Here is a 24199-nt window from a genome sequence, read left to right as displayed (position 1 = left end):
TTGAGGAAAAATTCATAGGAGCAAACCATGTGGAAATTAACTTTTAATTTAAGATGACAAATAAAAAATTCCCCATCAGCATTCAGCATATTTCCAGTTTCTGCCCAAATATTTAATTTTTTGTTGTGGATTTTTGTAACGGGGATAACTAGGATCATATTAAATTAAATGATAAGATAAAGTTTCTTTTGACTGGATTTAATTAAACTTTAAAGCCTCTCAGTATAAAATACATATATTTGATTAAGATGAGAAATCTGCTTCCTGTTCTGATGAAGTTCTAATAGTTGGCATCCAATCATTTAATTAAACGGTTTTGCCAATATATAAGAATTATGCTCTAGTTTGTAGTTCCTGATCTGTTACTATATTTTCATTTGACAAACCGGATCTTCTCCACGTTCCTTTTCCTGTTTGTTTTGCGGAGAAGACGTATGTGGACGGCGACGTGTGGAGGAGTAGCGGTGGATGTGGAACAGCTCTCATTGGTTAACATGACAGACAAATACTCCGCATGACGTTCATGATGGGGCGGAGCGCTGACGGAGGATGTGGAATCTAGGGGTTAACGGCAGATTTATGCTCAGAAACCAGGTCGTCTGCATGTGTCGCATTTAAAGCAGATATGCCCCGCCCCTCTGCTGCACCTCTCCCAAATTGTAGGTGACTGCAGACAGGAGGCCTCTGATTGGTCAAATCTATATCCACTCTGCGTATTTCCCATTTGGTACCTTACCGGCTTGTTTTGTTGTCTGACCGCCATTGTGGAAACCGACTGGTGAAGATGGAGCAGCTAGAAGAGCGAGGTGCGCGAGAACGCTGGGACCCTTTTTCCACCTGGATCCCTGCTCTTTTTGGCCCTCATGTCCCTCCGTTGTCGCACAAACTCGCCCCCACTTCCTCACCGCCTCGGCCGTATCTAGACCCACAGCTTGTTCCTGATTGGTCCTCTAGCATTATGGCATGAAATAACAGCGCGGAACAAGCTTCACTGTTGGGCATAAGTCAAAAATATTTGCGACAAGCTCACTGCGACACACTGCTGCGGGAGGATAACCAGGCCTAAAGCGTCGCATGGAGGAGAGAAAGGAGACCTTGAATGGTCAATTTTACATCCGCTCTATATCTGCGTCATACCTGCGACGGGCTAACTGCGACACACTGCTGCGGGAGGATAACCAGACCTTTAGCCTAGCTTAGCCTAGTGAATACCAGCGGGGAAGAAGGAAAACATCCTCCAGCTTCCTGTTATGCTAACGTTTAGTTTTCACTGAGCTAATGAAATGCAGCCTTCTGGAACAAATGTTTTTTTGTTTTTTTATGTCCAACTTTCAAACCTTAAACCCTCAGATTATTGTTTTTCTAAAGTATTAAAGGTCATTCTAGACGTTTGTCCTTCACCTCCACATTTCATGTTTCTAATGGTGGATTTCAGGCTGCATGAGTCCAGCAAAACAGGTCTGAACTGTTAAAGATGAAAATGTTCATGTTTTATTAAACCATCCTGATGACTAAATGAACAAACAGGAGTTTCTGTTTTTCATAAGTTCACTTTTTCTTAAGCAATAGCTACCAGTGTGACTCCTCCCAGCCACTGAGTGGCGCCCTCGCGCCCATCAGCTTTGCTTCTGTGCCGTTTGTTAGCCAGTTGTCATGTCCGCTAATGCTAACCAGATAACGTTCTTCCTCTGAGGCCGTTAGCCTCCTGAGGTTAGCGTCAACATTTAGACGCTCGACCAAAGTTGATCCTCATTTTTTGGGCTTAAATCTAAGAACTTAACGTATTAAAGACGCCATTAAGCAGCTCCATCGCCGAGCGACTGGAGGGAATTATGTTCCATTATTGTTACAAGCAAAGAAAATGTTTTATAGATAAAAAAAAGAAATCTAGAAAATTTAAAGTAGTTTTTGAGAGTAATTTTATTTAGATTTTCTAACATTTTCTTTTTTATTTAGACATTTCAAATGTTTTTTCTTTAAAATTTTTGGTTTTTATTTCAATTGTTTTCAAAAAATATTTTTTAAAAAGATGAAAAATAAATATGAATAAAAAAAAAACAAACAATTTAATTTGAGAAGTCAGTAGTTAATCTCAAAACATTTTAATTCAAATATTTTAAGTTTCTACCAAATATTCAATTACAAAACTTATTTAGCTTGAAACAAAGTTCACTCAATAAGCTTCCGGGTCATGTGACCTCAACCTTCCTATTGGCATTAATGTTAATAAAGCAGTTATTTATGCGTTTTGTTGTTTGTTTGTTTTTTGTTCAGTAAATTGAACACGTTTATTTTGTACAACTGTGGATGTCTTAAACTTAAAGAATTAGATGAAAACGCAGCTAAACCCTTCAAATATATTTCACTTTTTTTAATGAAAACAAACTATTCGCAGAATAAAACTTGAATGGCATCTGGAACATTTTTATTTCTGTTGGATTAAGAAACTAGAATGTTTTTGCATCATGTTGAAGACTGGTTTCATATTTTTAAGTCTGAATTATCAATTTATTCTTTTGGATGTTAATGAGTTTTTAGATCAGTTGAAAAAGAGGAAATTCCACACAGTTTTCAAAAAATTTGAAGTGTAAGGTTTTAGAAATAGAAATATTTCTTTTTTTTTTTTTTTCTCTTGGAATAACTGTATTTCTGTTCATGTAAAAACACATTTCTGTAACAATAAAATGACCCTGAAACCAATAAAATCGTCCCAACAAAGTGACTGCTTTTATTTTGATAGGACAGTTTCTGACCTGAAATGATGAAACTAAAGCTGTTTAATCTCGTTAATCGTCTTCAGACTTTGGATTGAAGTCATATTTAGGCTGAACGTGTGGATCTCATGGAGGATAGAGCAGTGCTGGTTGGTATCAGACACAAAGTATTTGGTGGAAAAGACATTCATTCATTTTTGGAAAGAAAAAGTTCATTTTACAGATAAAACAATGTTCATAATTGATAATTTTTTAAACTTAGAAACACTATCCCACCATGAAGAGAGAACTTTATATTCTTTAATCAAACACTAGCAGCACAGCTACATTTGGTCACATGACACCTTCCTGTTTATCCAGTTGTTCAAACAAGAAGCTACAACTTTAGCACCAAGCTGTTGATTTAGCATCAGGATGTTGGTTTGTTAGAAAAATGTAAGTTCCTTATTTCTAATAACTAGAAATGTATTAAATTCATGCCTTAATGAGGTTTTGATAATGTTGGGGGATTGTTGGTCTAGTGGTTAGAGCAGAGCGCTTGTGCTCTGAGAAGGTTGCAAATACCTGCACTGTGGGTCCCTGAGCAAGACCCTTAACCCCACACTGCTCCCCAGGCGCCGCACCATGGCAGCCCACTGCTCCCCCAGCGGATGGGTTAAATGCAGAGGTTAATTTCTCCAGTGTGAGATCAATAAAGTTGTAATTTATCTTAAGTCTGTTGCTCTATAGTGCAGCAAAAATAAAAATTGTAGCCTAATGTTTAAAAATTTGAAAGATATTTTTTTTTCTTCCTCCTTTGACATAATATTGGTCTCTTGATTCAGTGATTAATAATTTTTAATTAGGATAGAATTAAAGAATAACTGAGAATTTAAGCTTCGTTCAGATAGAAAAAAATGTTTTTCTTTTTTAGACAAAATGTTTTTTATGGATTTGGATAAATGTAAAATGTGACAAATATAAACTGCCAGCAGTGAGAGTTTTATTGTTAATAACTGCATTAAATTAACTTTTAAATAAAAGTTTAATATGCCGACCTTTAGGTCCAGTAGAAGCTAGAAATGACTGCAGGGGCGTCACCATGAATTTGGGGTCCCATGAAAGACATAACCCCGCCCCAAAAAAATAAAAATAAAAAAGAATGCAAGCTTTAAATCTTACGACGGCGTATTAGGGTTAGGTTAGAGATTTTTTTTTTTTACATTTTATTCTTTATTTTGAGAATAAAGAATAACATTACAAGAAAAACGTAATATTACAAGAAGAAATATTATAAATTCATACAACAACCCGTTTCAGAAAGAAATCTTGGAGCTCCGCCCAGCAGATGACGGGCGACCAGCTCCACCAATCAGCAACCAGAGTCCACTTTGACATCCTGCCCAGTTTGATGCTGCTGCTAAAAGATTTCCTGATTTGTCAAACCGATGCTAAAGTAGAACTTCACATGATGCTCTATTCCTCATTTTAGGGAATAAAGGGCTTCTTGTAGGAGTTGTCATAAAATAAAACTTATTGTCTTAATATTAAGACTTTATTCTTAAAATGCTGGATCTTTATTCTCGTAATTTTAGAACTTTATTCACGAAATAGAAAGAAAATAATCTTTATAACTGCTATCAGGATGCACTGAAGCCAATCATTTACATTTTCAATGTAATTTTTATTGTAAAATTTCCAAAAAGGAAAATTATCAGAACAGGAAAATGTTTAATATACACTATATTGCCAAAAGTATTTGCTCACCCATCCAAATTATTGGAATCAGGTGTTCCAATCACTTCCATGGCCACAGGTGTATAAATTCAAGCACCTAGGCATGCAGACTGTTTTTACAAACATTTGTGAAAGAATGGGTCGCTCTCAGGAGCTCAGTGAATTCCAGCGTGGAACTGTGATAGGATGCCACCTGTGCAACAAATCCAGTCGTGAAATTTCCTCGCTCCTAAATATTCCACAGTCAACTGTCAGCTGTATTATAAGAAAATGGAAGTGTTTGGGAACGACAGCAACTCAGCCACGAAGTGGTAGGCCACGTAAACTGACGGAGCGGGGTCAGCGGATGCTGACGCGCATAGTGCGAAGAGGTCGCCAACTTTCTGCAGAGTCAATCACTACAGACCTCCAAACTTCATGTGGCCTTCAGATTAGCTCAAGAACAGTGCGCAGAGAGCTTCATGGAATGGGTTTCCATGGTCGAGCAGCTGCATCCAAGCCATACATCACCAAGTGCAATGCAAAGCGTCGGATGCGGTGGTGTAAAGCACGCCGCCACTGGACTCTAGAGCAGTGGAGACGCGTTCTCTGGAGTGACGAATCGCGCTTCTCCATCTGGCAATCTGATGGACGGGTCTGGGTTTGGCGGTTGCCAGGAGAACGGTACTTGTCTGACTGCATTGTGCCAAGTGTAAAGTTTGGTGGAGGGGGGATTATGGTGTGGGGTTGTTTTTCAGGAGCTGGGCTTGGCCCCTTAGTTCCAGTGAAAGGAACTCTGAATGCTTCAGCATACCAAGACATTTTGGACAATTCCATGCTCCCAACTTTGTGGGAACAGTTTGGAGCTGGCCCCTTCCTCTTCCAACATGACTGTGCACCAGTGCACAAAGCAAGGTCCATAAAGACATGGATGACAGAGTCTGGTGTGGATGAACTTGACTGGCCTGCACAGAGTCCTGACCTCAACCCGATAGAACACCTTTGGGATGAATTAGAGCGGAGACTGAGAGCCAGGCCTTCTCGTCCAACATCAGTGTGCGACCTCACAAATGCGCTTCTGGAAGAATGGTCAAAAATTCCCATAAACACACTCCTAAACCTTGTGGACAGCCTTCCCAGAAGAGTTGAAGCTGTTCTAGCTGCAAAGGGTGGACCGACGTCATATTGAACCCTATGGATTAGGAACGGGATGTCACTTAAGCTCATATGTGAGTCAAGGCAGGTGAGCAAATACTTTTGGCAATATAGTGTAGCTTTAAACTGAATAAACTGGAAGATAAAAAGAGTCTGAAGGTCAATTTATTCCTGCTTCATTTCAATGCTTTCTGCTAAAAAATGAGGGAGAACATAAAAAATATATTTTACTGCTGGATTTTCTTTTTAGATTTGATTAGATATCTTTTTATATCAAACATATTTTCTTCTTTTGTCCCCCCCTCTATGAAGGGCCCTTAGAATCTTCCTAACTTTCCCGGCAATATGGCGCCCCTGACAGACTGAATGGTAACATAGACCCCAAAAGTTGGTTCTGTTCTGAAAGTTTATCCTCCTTTTCCTCCTCCTGGGTTCTCCTCCCCTTCAGGCAGCATCGGAGCACCCCAGCCCAGCTTGGCTCTCTGCGGCCCCGCTGCTGCTTCATGGGCCCCCGGTGACTCAGCAGCTCAGAGGAACTGGTTTTAATCTGTAAAAATATCTGAAGTATAACATCTAAACATGTTTTAGGGGTTTTTAGCCAGAATAAATAAAGTTTTAAATAGATTTTAAAAAGCAGGGCCGTTATTATCGGACAAAAAGCTTGATAAAGAAACAATAGAAGGAAGGTTTCCTGTTAGTGAGAGCCGTTTAATGAACGTTAACTAGTTAGCAATTGAATTAATGCTGCAATCAACATCTAATGGAGGCCGTGGTCAGCTGGAATCCACAGCAGGAGCCAAACATGATCAGATCAGGTCACAGAAAAGCGTCAGGAGTTGAATCCACAGCAGAGAGAGAGGTGTGTGAGACAGAGGGGCCCTTCAATTAGAGAGAGGGGCCCTTCAATTAGAGGCTGACCGCCAACAGACGCCCTTTGCAAAGGTGTGAAAACCTTAAAACAATGTTTTTAGAGCAACACTGTAAAACAATGTTGGGAGATAATATAAGGATGTTATGGAGCCATGAGGCCCTGATGGAGCCCAACATGGTGATTCAATCAGCGGCTGGAGAAGGAAAAAACTGTTATTAATGCATTCAATCTTTCTTTCTTTCTTTCTTTCTTTCTTTCTTTCTTTCTTTCTTTCTTTCTTTCTTGGAATGGCAAAACTAGAATTATGGATATCAAGATTCAAGAAAGAACTAAATGAATGGTCGTCAAACGGAAGATGCTTCTTTGTTATTTAAGAGACTCGTGTTCGCGTAGAATTAGAGTTTTGTAAATTGACAAAGAGTATAAATGTTTTTGTAAGTAAGTGGGGCGTTAATGGTGCTCTATGTTCAGTAGATGAAGAATCTTTAGTTTTTGCGTTTTGATGTTTTTATTTTATTAACTTTGTTTTGTTTTATTGATGGCTGGATTGTGTAATAAAGGCAATTTAAAACTCAAACTCTTTCTTTCTAAATCAGGTTTTCTTCTGATAAAAACTTGGCATTCCTTCATTTAAAATCTATCAAAGGTCTTAATTAATTAAATCAATGTTAAATGCTAACAAAATACTTTAAATGTTAAAGCTAAACTCATGTTAGTTTAACAAAATTAATTAACTTAGTTTGAACTTTAATTAAATAATTACTAAAATAGAATAATGAGGCAAATTTCAAATTTACACCAATGTTCTGCTTTATCATCAGTTTATAAGGATATAGATTTTCCAGTTTCTAAATATCTCAGTCTAAATAAACATCAGTTCCGCTGCTGCTGTTGTCTTTGCACGAGTTTTGCTGGAAAAGGAGGAAACTGTTATTGATGAAGAATTCAAAGTGTCAAACCTCCTTTAACCTCCAGACTTAGACTTAGACTCAGCTTTATTTATCCCCTGGGATTACTCCTTCAGGGAAATTCTGCTCCCAATAAATTATATAGAGTATAAAGGGTTAAAGCAAGATGCAACTAAAGATAAAAATACAACAGAAAATATAAAAAGAGTGTAAATGTTAAAAAAGAGCATAAGAAAAGTTGTAATGTCCTGGAATATGTTTCCTTTAGATATAAAAATACTGACTTATTATTGCACTAAACTGCAGAGATGATTGACCGTATAAAGAGCTAAATTATACAGTACACTGCAAAAAATGGAAATCTGTATGAGTTATTTTTGCTTAAATTGAGTGAATTTTATCTTGAATTGAGCAGATAAGTGAGACACCTTGCCAATGGAAAAAGGCAATTTACATTTAAAATAAGAAAAAAACAATTGCTTTGTCTTATTTCAAGTGAATATTATCTAATTCTCTTATTTTAGGAGTAGAAATACTGATTCCATTGGCAAATTGTCTTATTTACCTACTAAAATGAAGGTTAAATACACTAAATGTAAGAAATTTTGTACTTATTTCTAGATGGTTTTTGCAGTGTAGATGGTCTGAGTTATTGCACAGGGAGAGAGCAGAATATTACACATGAGTGGCAATATTTAATGTTTAGCACAAGATGTCCAAAGAGGGGGGGCCTGACCCTTGTTCCTCTTCCTATCACCCCCCCCCCCCCCCCCCCAGTGAGGAGTCGTACAGCTTGATGGCTCGAGGAACGAAGGAGTTCAGCCGTCTGAACGCCGCACTGCAAAAACGATCCAGAAATAAGTAAAAAATTCTTAAATTAAGTGTTTTTACCCTTAATTTGAGCAGATAAATAAGATGATCTGCCAATGGAATGAGTATTTTTACTCTTAAAATAAGATAATTAGATAATATGCACTTGAAATAAGAGAATAACATTGTTTTTTTCTTATTTTAAAAGGACATCATCTTGTTCCGTTGATAACTTACCTCCTCAATTCAAGGAAAAATGCACTTATTTTAAGAAAAAAATTACTTATTGAGATTTCCATTTTTGCATGCAGGCGGGGGGATTCTCAGCCGATTTTAACGTTTCTAACTTCAGCGACTCGTTGGATCTGAACCACAAACCGGTCCTTAGATGGATCTTATTACCGGAGAAAAAAAGCAAAAACTTTGTTTATTTCAGTAATTCCAGTTAAAACGGTGGAGCTGTTATGTTATTAGCATCCACGTGTTTCCAGGGTTTGTTTTTGTTTGTTTGTTGATTTATGGCTTTAAAAGCAAAGGAGAATCCAATGAGCCGTTTTTAGGAAACTGCTGGGAAACCAAAGTGTCTCCATGAAGCTTCCCAGAGGAAAGAATGATGAGATCCCCTCATCTGACTGAAACCTTCGCTTTGGAGCCGTTTGGATTCTGTTCCGCTCCAGGCTCTGGGATGATTGTTATTTAAATTAAACACACTTTAATTTGTCTATGGAACTAAGTTCTATAATTGTTGCTCATATATTGTCTGTGTTTGTCTTCTGCAAACTCTTAAAAACTTTTTTTTTTTCTTTTTCCCTAAACTTCTTCCTTCCACTGAACTTTCCTTTGATGCATTGTTGGTTAAACTGTCAGCAGATTTCATTAAAACAGAACTTTCTGCTTCTGTGTCACAATTTCTGGAAAAACAGATTTTTCTGTCTGGATTAGCTGCAAGTCATCATCTAAATAATTCAAACTATTAGTTCTTTAACACTAATCTGTAGTTTTGTTTCCTTTTTTATGATCTAGGATAAACCTGATAACTTTATAAAAACATCAGCAGAGAATCAGGAAAACTGCAGCAGTGGAACTGATGTTTATTTAGATTGAAATATTTAGAATTTTAAAATCTATATCCTTATATCTATAAACTGATGACAACTCCTTTTAGCTACGGTTTGATTTATTTCATTTTAATCGACAAATAATATTTATATGGCGTAAATTAAAAGCTCATATTAGCAGAACATTCACACCCTCATTATTCCATTTTCAAAGTTCAAACTAAGCTAATTAATTTTATTAAACTAACACGGGTTTAAAATTAGCTTTAACATTTAAAGTTTTTTTTTTTTTTTAGCATTTAACATTGATTTAATTAATTAACACGTCTGACAGATTTTAAATGAATATATAACAGAAAGAAAGAAAGAAAGAAAGAAAGAAAGAAAGAAAGAAAGAAAGAAAGAAAGAAAGAAAGAAAGAAAGAAAGAAATTTTAATTATTCTACGAAAAAATCAAACAAAAAACTTCCTCCTTGGATTAAAAACTCATCAATTCTTCTAGAATCTGTGGAATCATGTAAAGAAGTTTTATTGATTGAATCCAAATCGACTTTAAAAAGTTGTCAGTTTAGAAAAATATTAATTTTAATGCAGAATTATCTCCTTTAATCGCTGCAGATGTTCATATTCTTCAGTCCCTGGTTTTACTGGTAATGAGTTTGTCCGCTAGTGGGCGCTCTAGGCCTGTAAATGAGCTGCAGCTGCAGAGGAGCTGCAGGTTCAGAGATCTGGAAGCTTTTCTGCTTTTTCACCAAATCAGTCTGAAGGTTTGATGCAAGCTGAAGCTTTTCTGCTTGATTCACCTGCAAAGGTGTGATTTCTACTTTCCTTTTATTATTATCATTATTATCATTATTATTATTATTATTCTAATTGTTTGTTTTAATAATTATAGCTGCATGTGTTGCGTTATTTGAGTCCTCAGGATGATTTACAGTGTAATTCAGCAGCAGCCTGTTGACATTAGCAGAGCTCTGCTGTAATTTCTCACCCCGCTGAACCGGTTGCCTCCTTTGATTGACAGCTTCCCTCTTCTTAAGTTCTCCCGCCGAGCGGCCAATCAGCGTCCAGGGGGGCGGGGCCAGGTCGGGAGCAGCTCCAGCAAATATTCCCAGTCTGCGTGTCTCTCAGTTACTTCCCAGCCTGGTCAGAGAGCTGCAGCCGCTCAGGCGTCACCCTCCCTGCCCTGCGTGCGTTACTGTGCGGGAGGACCGGATCTGCGGGACTCTTCTCCCCTGTTCTTGGAGTTTTTCATTTGTTTGCTTCTGTGTTTTTCTTTTATCGGGGGAAGAGGACCTGCTTAGTATGAGAAGCTCCATCCCAGCATCTCTCATCCACACATCTGCTCATTTTGTTCATTCTGACCATCCGACCTCATTGTTCCATTTTTGCGCTGCTGTCACCCTCACTCCTTCCACCTCCAGCTGAAAGCGGAATATCTCTGCCTCTCCGGCCCTGCTGGCTTTGGATGTTGGCTTTTTACGCGCAGAGGGATTTATATTTGTCTGCTCCTCTCTGAAGGATGGATGTGAGCGGCTTGAAGCGGGCGGAATACTGAGGCGCTGCGCCCTGAGCGAAGAGCCGCCGTGCGCCTTGGAGCAGGTCCCTCTCTGCTGGAGATGCTCTGATGGTTGGCTCCCTATGACCTGGATCGGGATATAATCTGAAGATTTTTCTCCTCACCCACCTCCCCCCCACCCCTTTCCCCCTGGTTCTGCTCTTGCTTTTTGATTTTTTTGTGCGTGGACATACACGGCGGCGCAGCCCGGAGGCGCGCGGACACCATGGGGGACTCGATGTGGAGATATTATTTAGGAGTTTTCTTCCTCGCCTTGGAGCTGGACTTGTGTCGGCCGCTCATCCTGGAGTCCATCTACTGGAACACCACCAACACCAAGTAAGAGGAGCGAAATGCGCACTGATCGATGCGCCATGACCGCGCGGGGAGAAAAATGCATCAAAATCAATTAATGGGAAATAAAGGGAGGATTTTATATGAAAGGACTCAAAAATAATCCATCTAATTCCTCTATTTATTATATTTATTTTAAATTTTTAAATCTTCCTTCTTATCCGCTCCTTTAAAACAGTTTATTAAAATGTTGATTTCATCCTCGCTCAGGTTGGGGGGGGGGGGGGGGGGGGCAGTATGCTGAGTTGCCTGATCTGGGCTGTAGGAACATTGCGGGGCCGCTCAGATCCAGCGCGGCTCCATGCGGGTAAATTCTGCGGATAAACGCAGCGCAGTTTGCGCTTCTCTAAAAATGCATCTAAAAGAAGATTCTGTTTAATTTCCAAATAGGATTTAATCCCAATATTTATATAGAAAAACGTTTAAAATCTGAGGACTGTTTGTGTGTTTTGGGCCATAATTCCAGGTCAGTTGGGGCAGGAATGGAGAGCAGGCAGTTTGGGAGACTTTGCGGGCCTGAAATGTTTCTTTTTTCTGAACAATGAGGCGGATTTTCGAGTCGGTTCAGCTGGAAATGTGGCCGCGGAGATAAAACTGAACACAGACAGGCCGCCGCAGAGCGCCGCTGTGCGTAAAAACTTCTTTATTCCGATTCTCAAGTCAAACTTTAGCTGTTTGCGTCAGAACACAAACAGATGAGGTGTTTTTTCTCCTTCTCTTGCTGATGGGCCAGAAATAAACGCTTTAACTAGTGAAGCTAAAGAGGGAGGGGGGGATTTCTACTGCTGTGGGGGGGTCCAGTCTTTGTGTCCGTTTTAGTCACGGACTAAACTCCAAAATGTCCAAACTCTGCTGCTCATAGCGCGGAGAAATGTGGAGGTAACCTTCCTCCACATTGGAGGGGGGGGGGGGGGTATGCAATGCAGCCTGTACCCGTGCACCCCCCCACCCCACCCCACCCCGTCCCACCGCTCTGCAGCCTGTCGGCCTCATCCATCCGCATCATTTCTGTGCGCAAAAGGCGCAGAAGAAAAAGCGCCTTTTAAAAGCTTAGAGGAGAGTTTTAGTAAAAGTCAGAAAGCTGCTTGATTCGGTTGATTTATAGATTATAAAAAAAAGTCTCAGCATGAGTTTATTCTGCAATTTGAACTGAGATAATTTAGCAGAATATCATTTTAACTATAAATCATTTACTCTGTGGGGAAATGTCTCACCTGCTTAAAGGCACCTTTTATTTATTTTTTAAAGGCACTTTTTTCGCTGTTTGGTGACAAAAAATAAACGAATTCATGTTAAAATCCTTCAAACTAATTAAAAAACAGCTCAGATACTTTAGTTTCTCTCTAAAAATGTTATATTTTCTGATAATATTAAAACATCAGAGTCATTTCTGGATTATTAAGAACTGGGAGTCTCTTTATCTTAACATATTAACTTTATTTCTTTAACAAACATTGAGCCATTTCAGCTCCAAACGTCCAGAGAGTCAATAAAATATCAGGAGCAGTTGTGCTGTTGGTATAGATTTTAGGCTGGGGACATGATGATGATGATGATGATGATGATGATGATGGAAAGGAAAGAAAATGTGGGTTAATCTCAGGCTGCTTTCAACCTCCACATAGATCTAGGATGTAGATTGGTAACGTCCCACGAAGCTGCAGATTCAGCATCATTTGAAAAGTGGGAACATGTCAGCAGGTCGACCCCAAGTCGGATTTGATCTGCAGACATCTGTGTTTGAAGCGCAGCTCAACATTTTTGCTTCTTTTTGGATCTTTGCAGCTTTTTTTAAACCTGACTTAAAAAATTTAAGATTTCCCTCAAATATAAACTTTTTCAGCTCAAGCTTAAGAAAAAAAATAAAAAAAAAATCCTCTTCATTACTAAGAATGCACCGATTGCTGTGAGTGGAATCGGCTGATTTTTAAAACACGTGTTTAACTCTTAAACTCTTAAATAATTAATTAAATGCATCAAATATAAGAAATAAAACCGTTTCCATCCCTTAAATTCAACTTTGAGTTGAAAACAATCCAAACTGAGTTGCAGAAACCGGAATAATCGCTTCGTTTTATTTATTAAATAACAGGCAGGACATTTTTTTTCTACTTGTTTGTGTCTTATAAGTATTTAGGAAACAAACTTAAATAAAAAAAAACAAAAATTAAAAGTTTAACAGAAATCAGGAAGATCGGTTGGTTTCTATTGAGTCCAGCTCTGGTTTTAGTTTAGTCAGAGCTGAGGCCGGTTGCTGTGTGTTTGAGGCTATCCTCTAACTGCTTCTCCATAGATTAAACCTCATTGTTGCTGCTTTACTGCCCTTTTTTTCTTTCTTTTTTAAACGAGCCTCCTCAGAAAAACAAGAGAGTGACCCCAACAATCCCCCCCCCCACCCCCCCACCTCCAACTGCTAATCCATTTTGTAGTTGGGAGGGAGAAACAAAAGGCAGCCTTGCTTTACATGGGATATGGAAACGCGGCGCTGCGGCTCCTCCGCTGCAGTTCATTAAGAGATTACAGAGAAAACCCCAAAGGCCCTTTGTGACCGGGCAGCGGCGGGGGCACCTCTCTGGGTGCTTTTGTAAATGCGGTGCTGATGGTGAAGGGGAGGGGGGGTTCCATCATAAAAGAGGTTAAAGTTAAAATAAAAGAGATCCAACATGTAGGTTCTATTTACCGTCCAACTTTCAGGCTAGAAGGAAAGAAGTGAAAGAGGGAAGGAAGCAAGGGAAGGTCTGAGGGTACGGAGGGTAATTATGTCTGAGTCTGGATTACAGGATGAAAGTAAGAGGGGAGTAACGACCCCGTCCCTCTCTGCGTGGATTAACCCTCCGCTGCTGCGTCTCTGTCCTGCCCAGACCTGAGCGTTAGCTGAGCAGAGGACAGACTCTGCAGACTGTGTCCATTCCTGAGCGTTAGCTGAGCAGAGGACAGACTCTGCAGACTGTGTCCATTCCTGAGCGTTAGCTGAGCAGAGGACAGACTCTGTGGACTGTGTCCATTCCTGAGCGTTAGCTGAGCAGAGGACAGACTCTGCAGACTGTGTCCATTCCTGAGCGTTAGCTGAGCAGAGGACAGACTCTGCAGACTGTGTCCATTCCTGAGCGTTAGCTGAGCAGAGGACAGACTCTGCAGTCTGTGTCCATTCCTGAGCGTTAGCTGAGCAGAGGACAGACTCTGCAGTCTGTGTCCATTCCTGAGCGTTAGCTGAGCAGAGGACAGACTGCAGTCTGTGTCCATTCCTGAGCGTTAGCTGAGCAGAGGACAGACTGCAGTCTGTGTCCATTCCTGAGCGTTAGCTGAGCAGAGGACAGACTCTGCAGTCTGTGTCCATTCCTGAGCGTTAGCTGAGCAGAGGACAGACTCTGCAGTCTGTGTCCATTCCTGAGCGTTAGCTGAGCAGAGGACAGACTGCAGTCTGTGTCCATTCCTGAGCGTTAGCTGAGCAGAGGACAGACTCTGCAGACTGTGTCCATTCCTGAGCTCAGCTCACAGAAATCCGCCTTTTTAGGCCTTTAACTGCTTTAAAAACACAGAAAGTTAAAATAATCTCCACTTGTTTACGTCTAGAAATGTTTTTTCCTCCAGATCCTGAATAAAAAGGAGGAAAACTTCAGAGTTTCTAGATGGATTTTATCCCCATTTAGCATCAGATTAAACCGATTTTCTTCATACTTGTTTGAAATAGTTCAAATAATGTCAATAGTTTGATATATTTACATTAAAACTCCACTCAGAGTTTAAATTTGCAGTTGTTCAAGTTAAATAATTCCCTGCAAACGTCTCAAATTGTGTTTTTAAGGCACATTCAGGTTGAAATATTTAAAAAAGTGAAAAGTTTAGGTAGAAGTAAAAACCCTGAATGTGTTCGGACTCATTTTTCTGCTTTAAATGACTTTATATATTAAATATTTAGTCTGATCTGGTTGGTTTCAGTTTCTCTGATGTGACGTTTTTTTGTTCCAGTCGTGTTTTTTTCTCCTGAAGCAGAGTTTGTGGTTTTAAATTATTGATCCGACTCATATTGTGCAAACAGAGGAAAGAATCGAGGTCTGAGATCAGGTGGGAGGCGTCGGACAGGGAAGCAGGAACAGGAAGCAGAGGTGAAGACGAACACAAACATGGAGGAGAAGCAGGTGAAGAGGAGCTGATGAAGATGAGGCTGGAGGGTTAAAGGACGACCTTTGACCTCCTTTCAATCCTGATCTGTGTTCGGCTGCTTCAGGCTCTTTGCTTTGGGAATATTTATGGAGGGTCTCTGTTAGGAAGGACGCTGTTAGGCAGAAGTTAGGCGGAGGCTAAGTGTGCCTCACAGCCTGTTGCTGGGCGGTTTAGGTCTGCATGAACACTTTTACAATCAGGAGATGGAATGCTGTCATTTGTTTTCCCTCCCTCTGCGCTCCGAGCCGTTATCCGTGACCTTTCCTCGCTCCTTTCTGCAGGTTCCAGTCGTCCTCCGCTCTCCTGACCTCACGTCTTCATCCCTAAATGACGAAGACGCTCCAGAAGGGGTCATATTTGCCCTTCGTCCGCCTCTCAGCGGCCAACAGTTGGAGCCTTTCTGCTCCTTCGTCAGGCTTTTATTCAATGTTCACATTATGCAGCAGTTTGCTGCAGAGGAGGAGGAAGATGGGGGCTAAAGCACCGACACAGTTTGGGTTTCATAAAGGAGCAGAACCGAACCGACTAAAACGTGAATAAAATAAACAGGCTTCAGGTCGCAGCAGAACGGCTTTAAAACAGAAACATCAGAGGAAAAAACCCAAAAACTCGTCCTGAGGGAGAAAAGAACTTCTTTATGTTTTTACTGGAGTTAAAACATGATGTATTTTCTCCAACAGTTTGATATTGTTAAAACACTTTACTGTACGTTATTTTCCCCTTTTATGTTATTCTCATGCATAAGGTCCACATTTTAGTGACCATTTCTTCTATAATCTTTTTGATGCTGTAAACATCAGAATTCCCCCATTGTGGGACAATAAAGGGAGTTTCTATTCTATTCTATTCTTAAAGTAATAAAAAAACAGTTTATTTGATTTTTACAAAGATTAAAAAAAAGCCCTCAGATTCAGAAATGTTAATTTATTTGTTCTAACTTTAACCGTCCAGTTTTGCTTTAGGACCTGAATTCATGAAGTCTTGATTTTTTACTTGTTCTGAGAACCTTTTTTTCTCACATTTAACGCTTTTATCTGCTTTTTACACTGCAAAAAATGGAAATCTAGATAAGTTATTTTTTCCTAAAATAAGTGCATTTGTTCTGGGATTGAGCAGGTAAAAGACACATTTTGCCAATGAAACAAAACAATTTACATTTAAAATAAGAAAACTCAATTGCATTGTCTTATTTCAGGTGCATTTTATCTAAATATCTTCTTTTAAGAGTAAAAATACTCATTCTATTGGCAAAGCATTTAATTTACCCACTCAAATTAAAAGTAAATACACTTAATTTAAGAATTTTTTACTTATTTCTGGTAAATTCATCTTTTCTGCTCTATATTTTATAAAAGTCGCTTCTAAGGACTGAAAACTCATCATAACATGATTTGCTATTTCTGGTCGCATTAAACAGGCTGAAATGTAAAATTATTTTCCAATTATAGTATTTTTTAAAGACTGTAGTAAGATAATTGATTAAAAGTTGATCATTTATGATGTAAAAGAAGTTAAAATGTCTTAAAATAAGTTTATTTACCCTTATCCAAATAAAGAAGAAATGCTGAAAAAATTAGTTTCAGTTGTTTTTTCATGATTAATCCTTTTCCATCTGTAAATAATCTAAGCTGCTCATATTGAATAAAAATAATTATTTCAACACAAATTTCCATCCCTAAGTTTTTTAGCGTAAGTCTAGCAATTTTAGATCTAACAAAAATAGTTTCTCATCTTGTTTTAAGATTAATATGATAATCAAGAATTATGAATGTAATTTGGAGAATATTCTATTTAAAATGTGCAATAATCTGAGACTTTATGATTTAAAGAAGTCGTTGTTTAACTGATCTGGTAGATTTTTGCTTTTATTTCAAGCAGAATCATCTTAAAAGTTAATAATCTGATTAGAATATCAATTTAAAAACAAGATAAAAAACTTTGGTTCCATCTAAGATTTGAAGGCTTTTTTTAGATGGACATTTTTTACAGTGTAGAAACTTTTCCTTTAATGTATAACTGATCGTCGCAGCAGCAGCTCATTAAAACCATCAGTGTAAATATTCTTTATTCTCCAGATTTCACAGCAGGTTACAGAATATAAACCGGTTTACTGAGTCTTTATCTGCAGCGCCTCCGTTTAAAACTAAACTTTTTCCACTTCCAGGGAACTTCTTGCAGTGGATGAAGCAGCAAAACTATTTTCTGAAATAACAGTTAAAAATTAGGGAGCAAAAGTTAAAGTCAAAGTAACTGTAACTAGTTACTTAAAGCTTCTCTGCGCTTTAGACGCCATTTTGGATTCTTCTTCCTCCAAACCGTGTTGATACAGAAGTTTAGATCCTTTAATCTGTTCATCAGGGCAAACATTCAGCTGCAGCAGAAACTGATTTAAAAACAAGTCTGAATTTAGACATAAAGCGTATTGCACTTTCAATAAATTAATAAGACCGATTTTGTTTCCTTATCTGTGCAAAAAATCTAATTTTTCAGGTATTAAAGTTAAACATGAATCCAGTTAATCCAGGAATTATTACATATATTGATCTTTTAGATTGAGAAGAGTAAAAAAACTCTGTAAATGAACAGATTATTTTATTAATCCATTAAGTAAATCTTTTAGCAAATATAGATCAGAGTGTTCTAGATCAGTTTTAACATTGGATTCCGTCTGGTTTGGGTTCGGGGAGCAGACCGAGGCTCTGCTGATTTATGAGGGATGAAGCCGGGTCCATTAAAGGCTTTGGTTTGAAGCGTACTGGGAGAAGGTGGGGGGAAACATGATCCGTCTCTGGAGCACCTGTTTGGATCCGCAGAGCCGTTTCAGGCACCCGGTTAAACCGGCGTCACGGTGGTGGAGGCTAGATCCGACCGCGGCAGGAAGTTTTCTGCTTCGCTTGGAGCTCAGAGTCGCCTGATGGGTGGAAATCTGGAGGAAAACCAAGTTTTATGGCTTTAAGAGGCGAATAAAAACATTTTAATACGAATCCATTAACTTTCATGTCTGCTGAATAAATGACGTAGATCAGAGGTTGGATTTAGGTCTTTTTTCTGCTTTTTTGTTATAAATTTGAGTAAAAAAAAAGATGTGAAATCAATCAATCAATCAACATTTAGTTTAAATATGTAAACCTGGACAGAGAGGTGAATTATGAATAAAGCACATTTAGAGACCCGTACAAACAAAGAAAAACTGCAGAAATTAATGTTTTAAAATTGAGGTTAGATATTTAAAATTTTTATTTAATTCAGTCAAACTCTGCTGATGCTGACCTCTAGATAGATCCGGTGAATAAAGAAGTAAGATAATTATATAAACTTTGCTTTAAAAGGGGACAATAGAGACAGGAAGTCTTATTCCAGGTAATTTATCTAGTGAAATCATGTCTATTCATTTCCAGGACGTCTTTTATTCACCTTTTGAAGTTAAATTTACTCTTAAGTAGTCAGAAGTGAAAGGCTTTGATAATCAGATTATTAATCATCCATTCAGTCACTTTAAGTTGTCCACAACAATCATTCCCACAGCTTTAAAAAACATTTCTCCATTCAAATCTTTTTTTTTTTAAACCTTCAGTCATGTTTGTTTTCACACAGAATGACTTCATATTTATCCTGCAGAGATCCGAACGCAGCCTGAAGGTTTATCTGCTCCGGGATGCTTCTCATCCCATCACCACCTCCTCATTTCTGCACTCGTTTCCCAAACGCTCTCAGAACGTCGGCCAAGAAAACATCATTTTCTTTAACGCTGTTTAGGTGTTGTATTAATTTCTCCGGTTGGAAACAAAAAAAAGATCCTATTTCAGGAAATAAAAGCACCTTGATGCAGCAGCCAAACGTTTCAATCAAACTTCTCTTTACAGTAAAGGAATTATTTGAGAAATATTTTAGCTGGACCGAAGCTGCATTCTGTCTCCTCACCGCCAGGGGGCGACACCTGTAATTCACTCTGTTAATTCTGGTCAAATTTTTCGCTTTTTAGCAACATAGATCATATTTTCCTCCTTTTTTCTTTTACCTCCTTCATCCTCCCTAAATTAGATCCACTTTTTATGTTAAATTTAGGGTCAAAGTTGTATTTTTATCCTTCAAAATGTTAATTTTTGTTGAGACAATCACTGAATCTTGACATCTTTGTTAATAGAAGGATGCTCTATAAAAATGACACAGCTCTTTTAACTGTGATCTATAATCCCCCACTGTGCTCTTCATTAGAAGCTCAGCTCTGATATGAGGCAGAGTCGGGCCCTGAGGCTCGCTGTGCAGGAAGCTCACGCTGCGCCTCCTGTAGGAGGAGGCTGGTTCCAGGGGACGGGGGCCTCCCTCCATCTCCACCCGCTGCCCGTTTCCTTCCAGACTCAGAGGGACGATGGCAGATGGTGCAGAGGGGTGAAGACGTTCAGGACGGGCACCCTGAGCGGGCGGAGGAGGGAGGGAGGCCTGGTTAGATGGTGCTGGGTGGAGTTTAGGTGGCCCACACCTGCCTGAAGCAAAGGAGGTGATGTTTGGTGACGGTGGAGGCAGGAGGAGAAGAAACGCTTCAGATTAAGGAGCTAAAAAAAGCTTTGTTGTCTTCATGAACTATCAATCCTCCCAGAGTTCCCAGTACGCTGCAGTTTTATGGAAAATTAGAACTTTCATATTAAACCAGGAATATAATCAATCAATTTATTTCTATTTAAGCAATGAGGCATTTTGAAAGTCGTTTTTAAGGGAATATCTTTGGTGTTTTTTGGCTCCGCCTTCATCTGTCAGTCCTGTTTTCCTCCATGTTCCTGGTAAAACGCATTCATGTCTATTTATACGCACCAGTGTTCCCAGTATGTGTGTAAAAGGCCCCCTGAGCATCGGTGGTTAACGTTTCCAATGAAATCCACCCAGCAGATAAATCCGAGGGTTTCCCTTCCTGCTCAGGGTTCTTCTTTCTCTGCTTCTGGGGGAAATTAGTGGAAATTCAATAACAGCTGCTGAGTTTCTCAGGAAGAAGCTGATAAACATTTATTAATAATCAAAGAAGTTCTTATTATTCTTCCGTTGCTTTTTAAAATGCTGATGATTGCTCACTATGCAGCCTTAAAACATCATCTATCCTGTTTATTTATCCATTCAGGGCCAATAATAAAGCCTAAAGTAAAAATGCATGTAAATAATTACTGAAAAAGCTTAAACATCCTGTAGAGCTGGGGTTCTCAAAGGTGGGGTCGTGGCTCCACTGGGGGTCGCAGATAAACAATTTCAAGGTCTTCAGATCCTATACAGAAATTAAACTAAACAATAAATATGATCATACAGAAGCAAAGTCAAATATATGGAAGCATTAATTAGAAAGAAAAAAACAAAAAGTGTTTTTTTTTTTGTTATTATAATAGATAAAAAAAAAAGTTTGAATAGTTTGGGTGAAAAGTCATTTGTGGTTCTTTTCTGTGGGCAGAAGCCGTCGACCTAAATGAGTTTTAGCTGTTAGGGCTCAGAGAATCCGTCCATTAAGCAGCCATACTTTGCTCTACAGCAGGGGCGCTCATAATGGGGGTCGGGGCCCTCATGGGGGCCATGAAACTCTGAATAGGGGCTCATTAGAGGATTTTCCAAATGAATATGAAGGGGCCATAATGAGTGATTAAAATGCACTTAAATGAATGTCTCATAAAATAAATAAATGTACCATAAAACATGTAGATATTATATTTTAGATACAAAATATTAAATTAAGTAATCAAAGTAAATATATAATTAAATTATAAAACTTACAATAAAAAAATTAATAAATGTCCAACTAAATAATAATAAATTAATTTAAATAAATTTATTTCAAATTAATCTAAAAACTTCACTATATAGAGTGAAATAATTGGATGTATTTTCTGGGGTCACCAGCGTGTGGCGCTGTTCTCTATGGGGTCAGGGGCTGAAACCCTGTTTTAGTTTAAATATCAGACAGAAAATATCATTTTGTCCAGTTTTTAAACGTGTCCACAGGTTGATCTCTATGAATTATGGGTTATAGATCAGAATATGATGGTTTTTTAAATCTCCTTTCATCCATTTTGCTCCCAGCCGCCGTCGGAGCTGCTGTTTCGTGTCAGACTGTGAACCAGACCTCGTTATATTCCAGCTCTGAATGTTTCTTTCAGCGCCGGCTCTGACGGCGCTCCTTAAGCTGTCGTATTTCCTACATGAAGCTCTGCAGGCACATAAACATTTACATGTAGAGCTGCCAGAAGGTCCTGCCACCCTTTCTGCTCAGGAATATGTTTGCTTCACCTTTTGGGTTCTTTAAAAGAAAGAGTCGTTTCTTTTTACAGCGCCTCGGAAAGGGAGGGAATCTTCATGGCAACCAGTGTTTCTCCAGCTCTTCTGTTACTCAGCAGCTTTTCTTCCGCATGTCAATTCATCATAAGCGTTATATATGTAGACGCCTCGCTGGACGCTGGCCAACGGGCCTAGAGGGCGGCCATCTTGGATCAGACCACAGTTCAGACAGCTGCTGTCAGAATAAATAGGAGGCACCTTAGATCTCATTTTAATCAGATAAAAGACAATCAGAGATTATATTACAATAATTTTTACAGGTCGTAACCCAATAAAAGACCAAAACAAATTTGAAAATTACCTTTCAGTTAGATTACACATACTTATTCAGATTAAAAACTATTGAAACTAAACTAAAATTGGATGAGATATATGCTCAGTTATATATTTTGCAAATAAACTTTAATATGATAAACGCTAAGTTTTATATTAATATAAGACAAATATAATATATTTATATAGTATATAAGGATTATAATTCAGTATTTTTTAGGATTGTTCTTTGATAATGAGTATTATGATCTATAGAGGAAAATTAGAGAGTAAAGTTAATATTTTTTATGGTCCGATCCAAGATGGCCGCCCTCTAGGCACGTCAGCCTCGCTGCCGACAGCGTCCAATGAGGCGTCTTCGCATAGAATGTCCAAGAAACTAATCACTATTAGAAGCTAGCTTGCTAACATGCTAACAGGTGGAGCTTTTCCTCCATCGCATCGTCAGCAGAAATGTCCGTTTTCCTCCCAGCTAGCATCTGGATGCTCTGATTAGCCGCTCCCTCCATCGGTGCTGACTTTAAAGCATTTTTTTGGGTTCAGACGTGGTGGTGCGCCATCATCTAAAATTAATGGACACCATTAGTGATTAGTGTCCAATGAGGCGTCTTCGTATAGAATGTCTATGAAACTCATCACTATTAGGTGCTAGCTTGCTAGCACGCTAACAGGTGGAGCTTTTCCTCCATCGTATCGTCAGCAGAAATGTCCGTTTTCCTCCCAGCTAGCATCTGGATGCTCTGATTAGCCGCTCCCTCCATCGGTGCTGACTTTAAAGCATTTTTTTGGGGTTCAGACGTGGTGGTGCGCCATCATCTAAAATTAATGGACACCATTAGTAATTAGCGCATTAATAATTAAAGCGGCTCCTCTGTTTTTGCGAGTATTGAGCGGCTCAGTAGCGCGCTCTCCGTCCCTCGTGCATAATGAATGAGCCGCCATCAGATTTTCTTTTTCTCACATTCCTCTCCTTTCTCTCCTTCCAGATTTGTTCTGGGCCAAGGCGTGGTTTTATACCCGCAGATCGGGGACAAGCTGGACATTGTGTGCCCCCGGGTGGACGGCGGGGTGCCCGACGGCGTGGAGTATTACAAGGTTTACATGGTGCCCAGGGAGCAGCTGGAGAGCTGCACCATCACCAAGGCCGACACGCCGCTGCTGAACTGCGTGAAGCCCGACCAGGATGTGAAATTCACCCTGAAGTTTCAGGAGTTCAGCCCCAACCTGTGGGGGCTGGAGTTCTTCAAGGGGAAGGACTACTACATCATCTGTGAGTATGGCGTTCCTGAACCCCCCCTGAGTTACTGAGGCTCCTGTCTTTGCTGGACCTGTCCATCAGCAGGTGTGTCCACTCCGCCTCGCTGGTTTCCTCTAATGCCTTCCTGAGAGGAAGCTCTGACGGGTTTTTGCGACGGCCCCCTGGTTTGAAACATGGGAGGCGGACTGAACCATCTGTGTGGCGCCGATCGGAAGGGGTGTGTGTGTGTGTGTGTGTGTGTGGGGGGGGGGGGGTTGTGCTGCAGATCGGACCATCTGCGATGCTCTGCCACTGCCATCTGTGAGCTGTCACAGTGGGGAAGGCCATATTTCTTACAGGGAAGAAAGGAGAGTGAGGCGAGGATGAAAGAGGAGCAGGGAGGCTGCTTCAGACCGAGCTCTGCAGCGGCAGCGGCGGCAGCGGCAGACTCCTGCACAGTTTGATCTGCTCCCTCAGAGCCTCACAGTGGCCTCCTTGTTTGTGTCCGCCGGGGCCGGCTGGTTATTTGCATGGCGAGGCACGTCTGAAGGTTGAGGAGTCTGAGCAGCTAGAGCTGATCAGGTCTGTTTAGATTCACAGAGAGAGACGGAGTTCACCTCATTAGAGCTGCTCCGCCGATCGCTGGACCAGAATCTAGACTTCTGCTCAGGTTCTTTAAGAGGAAAACAAACAGTTAGAAGAGGCTTTTTATTTGAAATCTTCCTATTATATCATTTTCCTTCATGTGAAAGAAAAACTGCTCCTGATTCAGCTGCTGGTTTGAGACGTTCGAACAGAAACAGTGATGCAAAACATCAACCCGACCTTGAATAAAACCTCCAGCGATGCTCCCACTTCCTCCTCTCTGTAACACCCGGCAGACTGAGCAGAGTCCATGCTAAGGTCCTCACAGTTCGCTAATAAAAAGGTTTGGAGGACAGGAAATCTGCTCAGGATGCTTGGTTCAATCATTTTTCTTTTAATATAAATAATGGCTGATTAAGAGGTTCTGTAGAGACTGATTTAACAAATCTACAGTTTTACATTTCATCTTTAAATTAGTCTAAACTTTGATTCCTTTACTTATCTATTT

General features: G+C 39.6%; 1 protein-coding gene across 1 annotated transcript in view; it reads left to right on the top strand.

Annotated features, from left to right (window-relative positions):
• The first annotated feature begins 10333 nt into the window (after positions 1 to 10333).
• Positions 10334 to 24199, top strand: part of efnb2a (ephrin-B2a) — a 31859-nt gene continuing 17993 nt past the window's right edge. The window contains exons 1-2 of the mRNA XM_038276208.1: positions 10334 to 11108; positions 22856 to 23139. Coding sequence (XP_038132136.1) covers positions 10996 to 11108; positions 22856 to 23139 — 397 coding nt within the window. The 5' untranslated portion in view covers positions 10334 to 10995. The remainder of the gene's footprint in view (positions 11109 to 22855; positions 23140 to 24199) is intronic.

Source organism: Cyprinodon tularosa, unplaced genomic scaffold (genome assembly GCF_016077235.1).
Source record: "Cyprinodon tularosa strain WSP-4 unplaced genomic scaffold, ASM1607723v1 ctg123, whole genome shotgun sequence".
NCBI classification, from domain to species: domain Eukaryota; kingdom Metazoa; phylum Chordata; class Actinopteri; order Cyprinodontiformes; family Cyprinodontidae; genus Cyprinodon; species Cyprinodon tularosa.
This window is presented reverse-complemented; position numbering and strand designations above follow the sequence as displayed.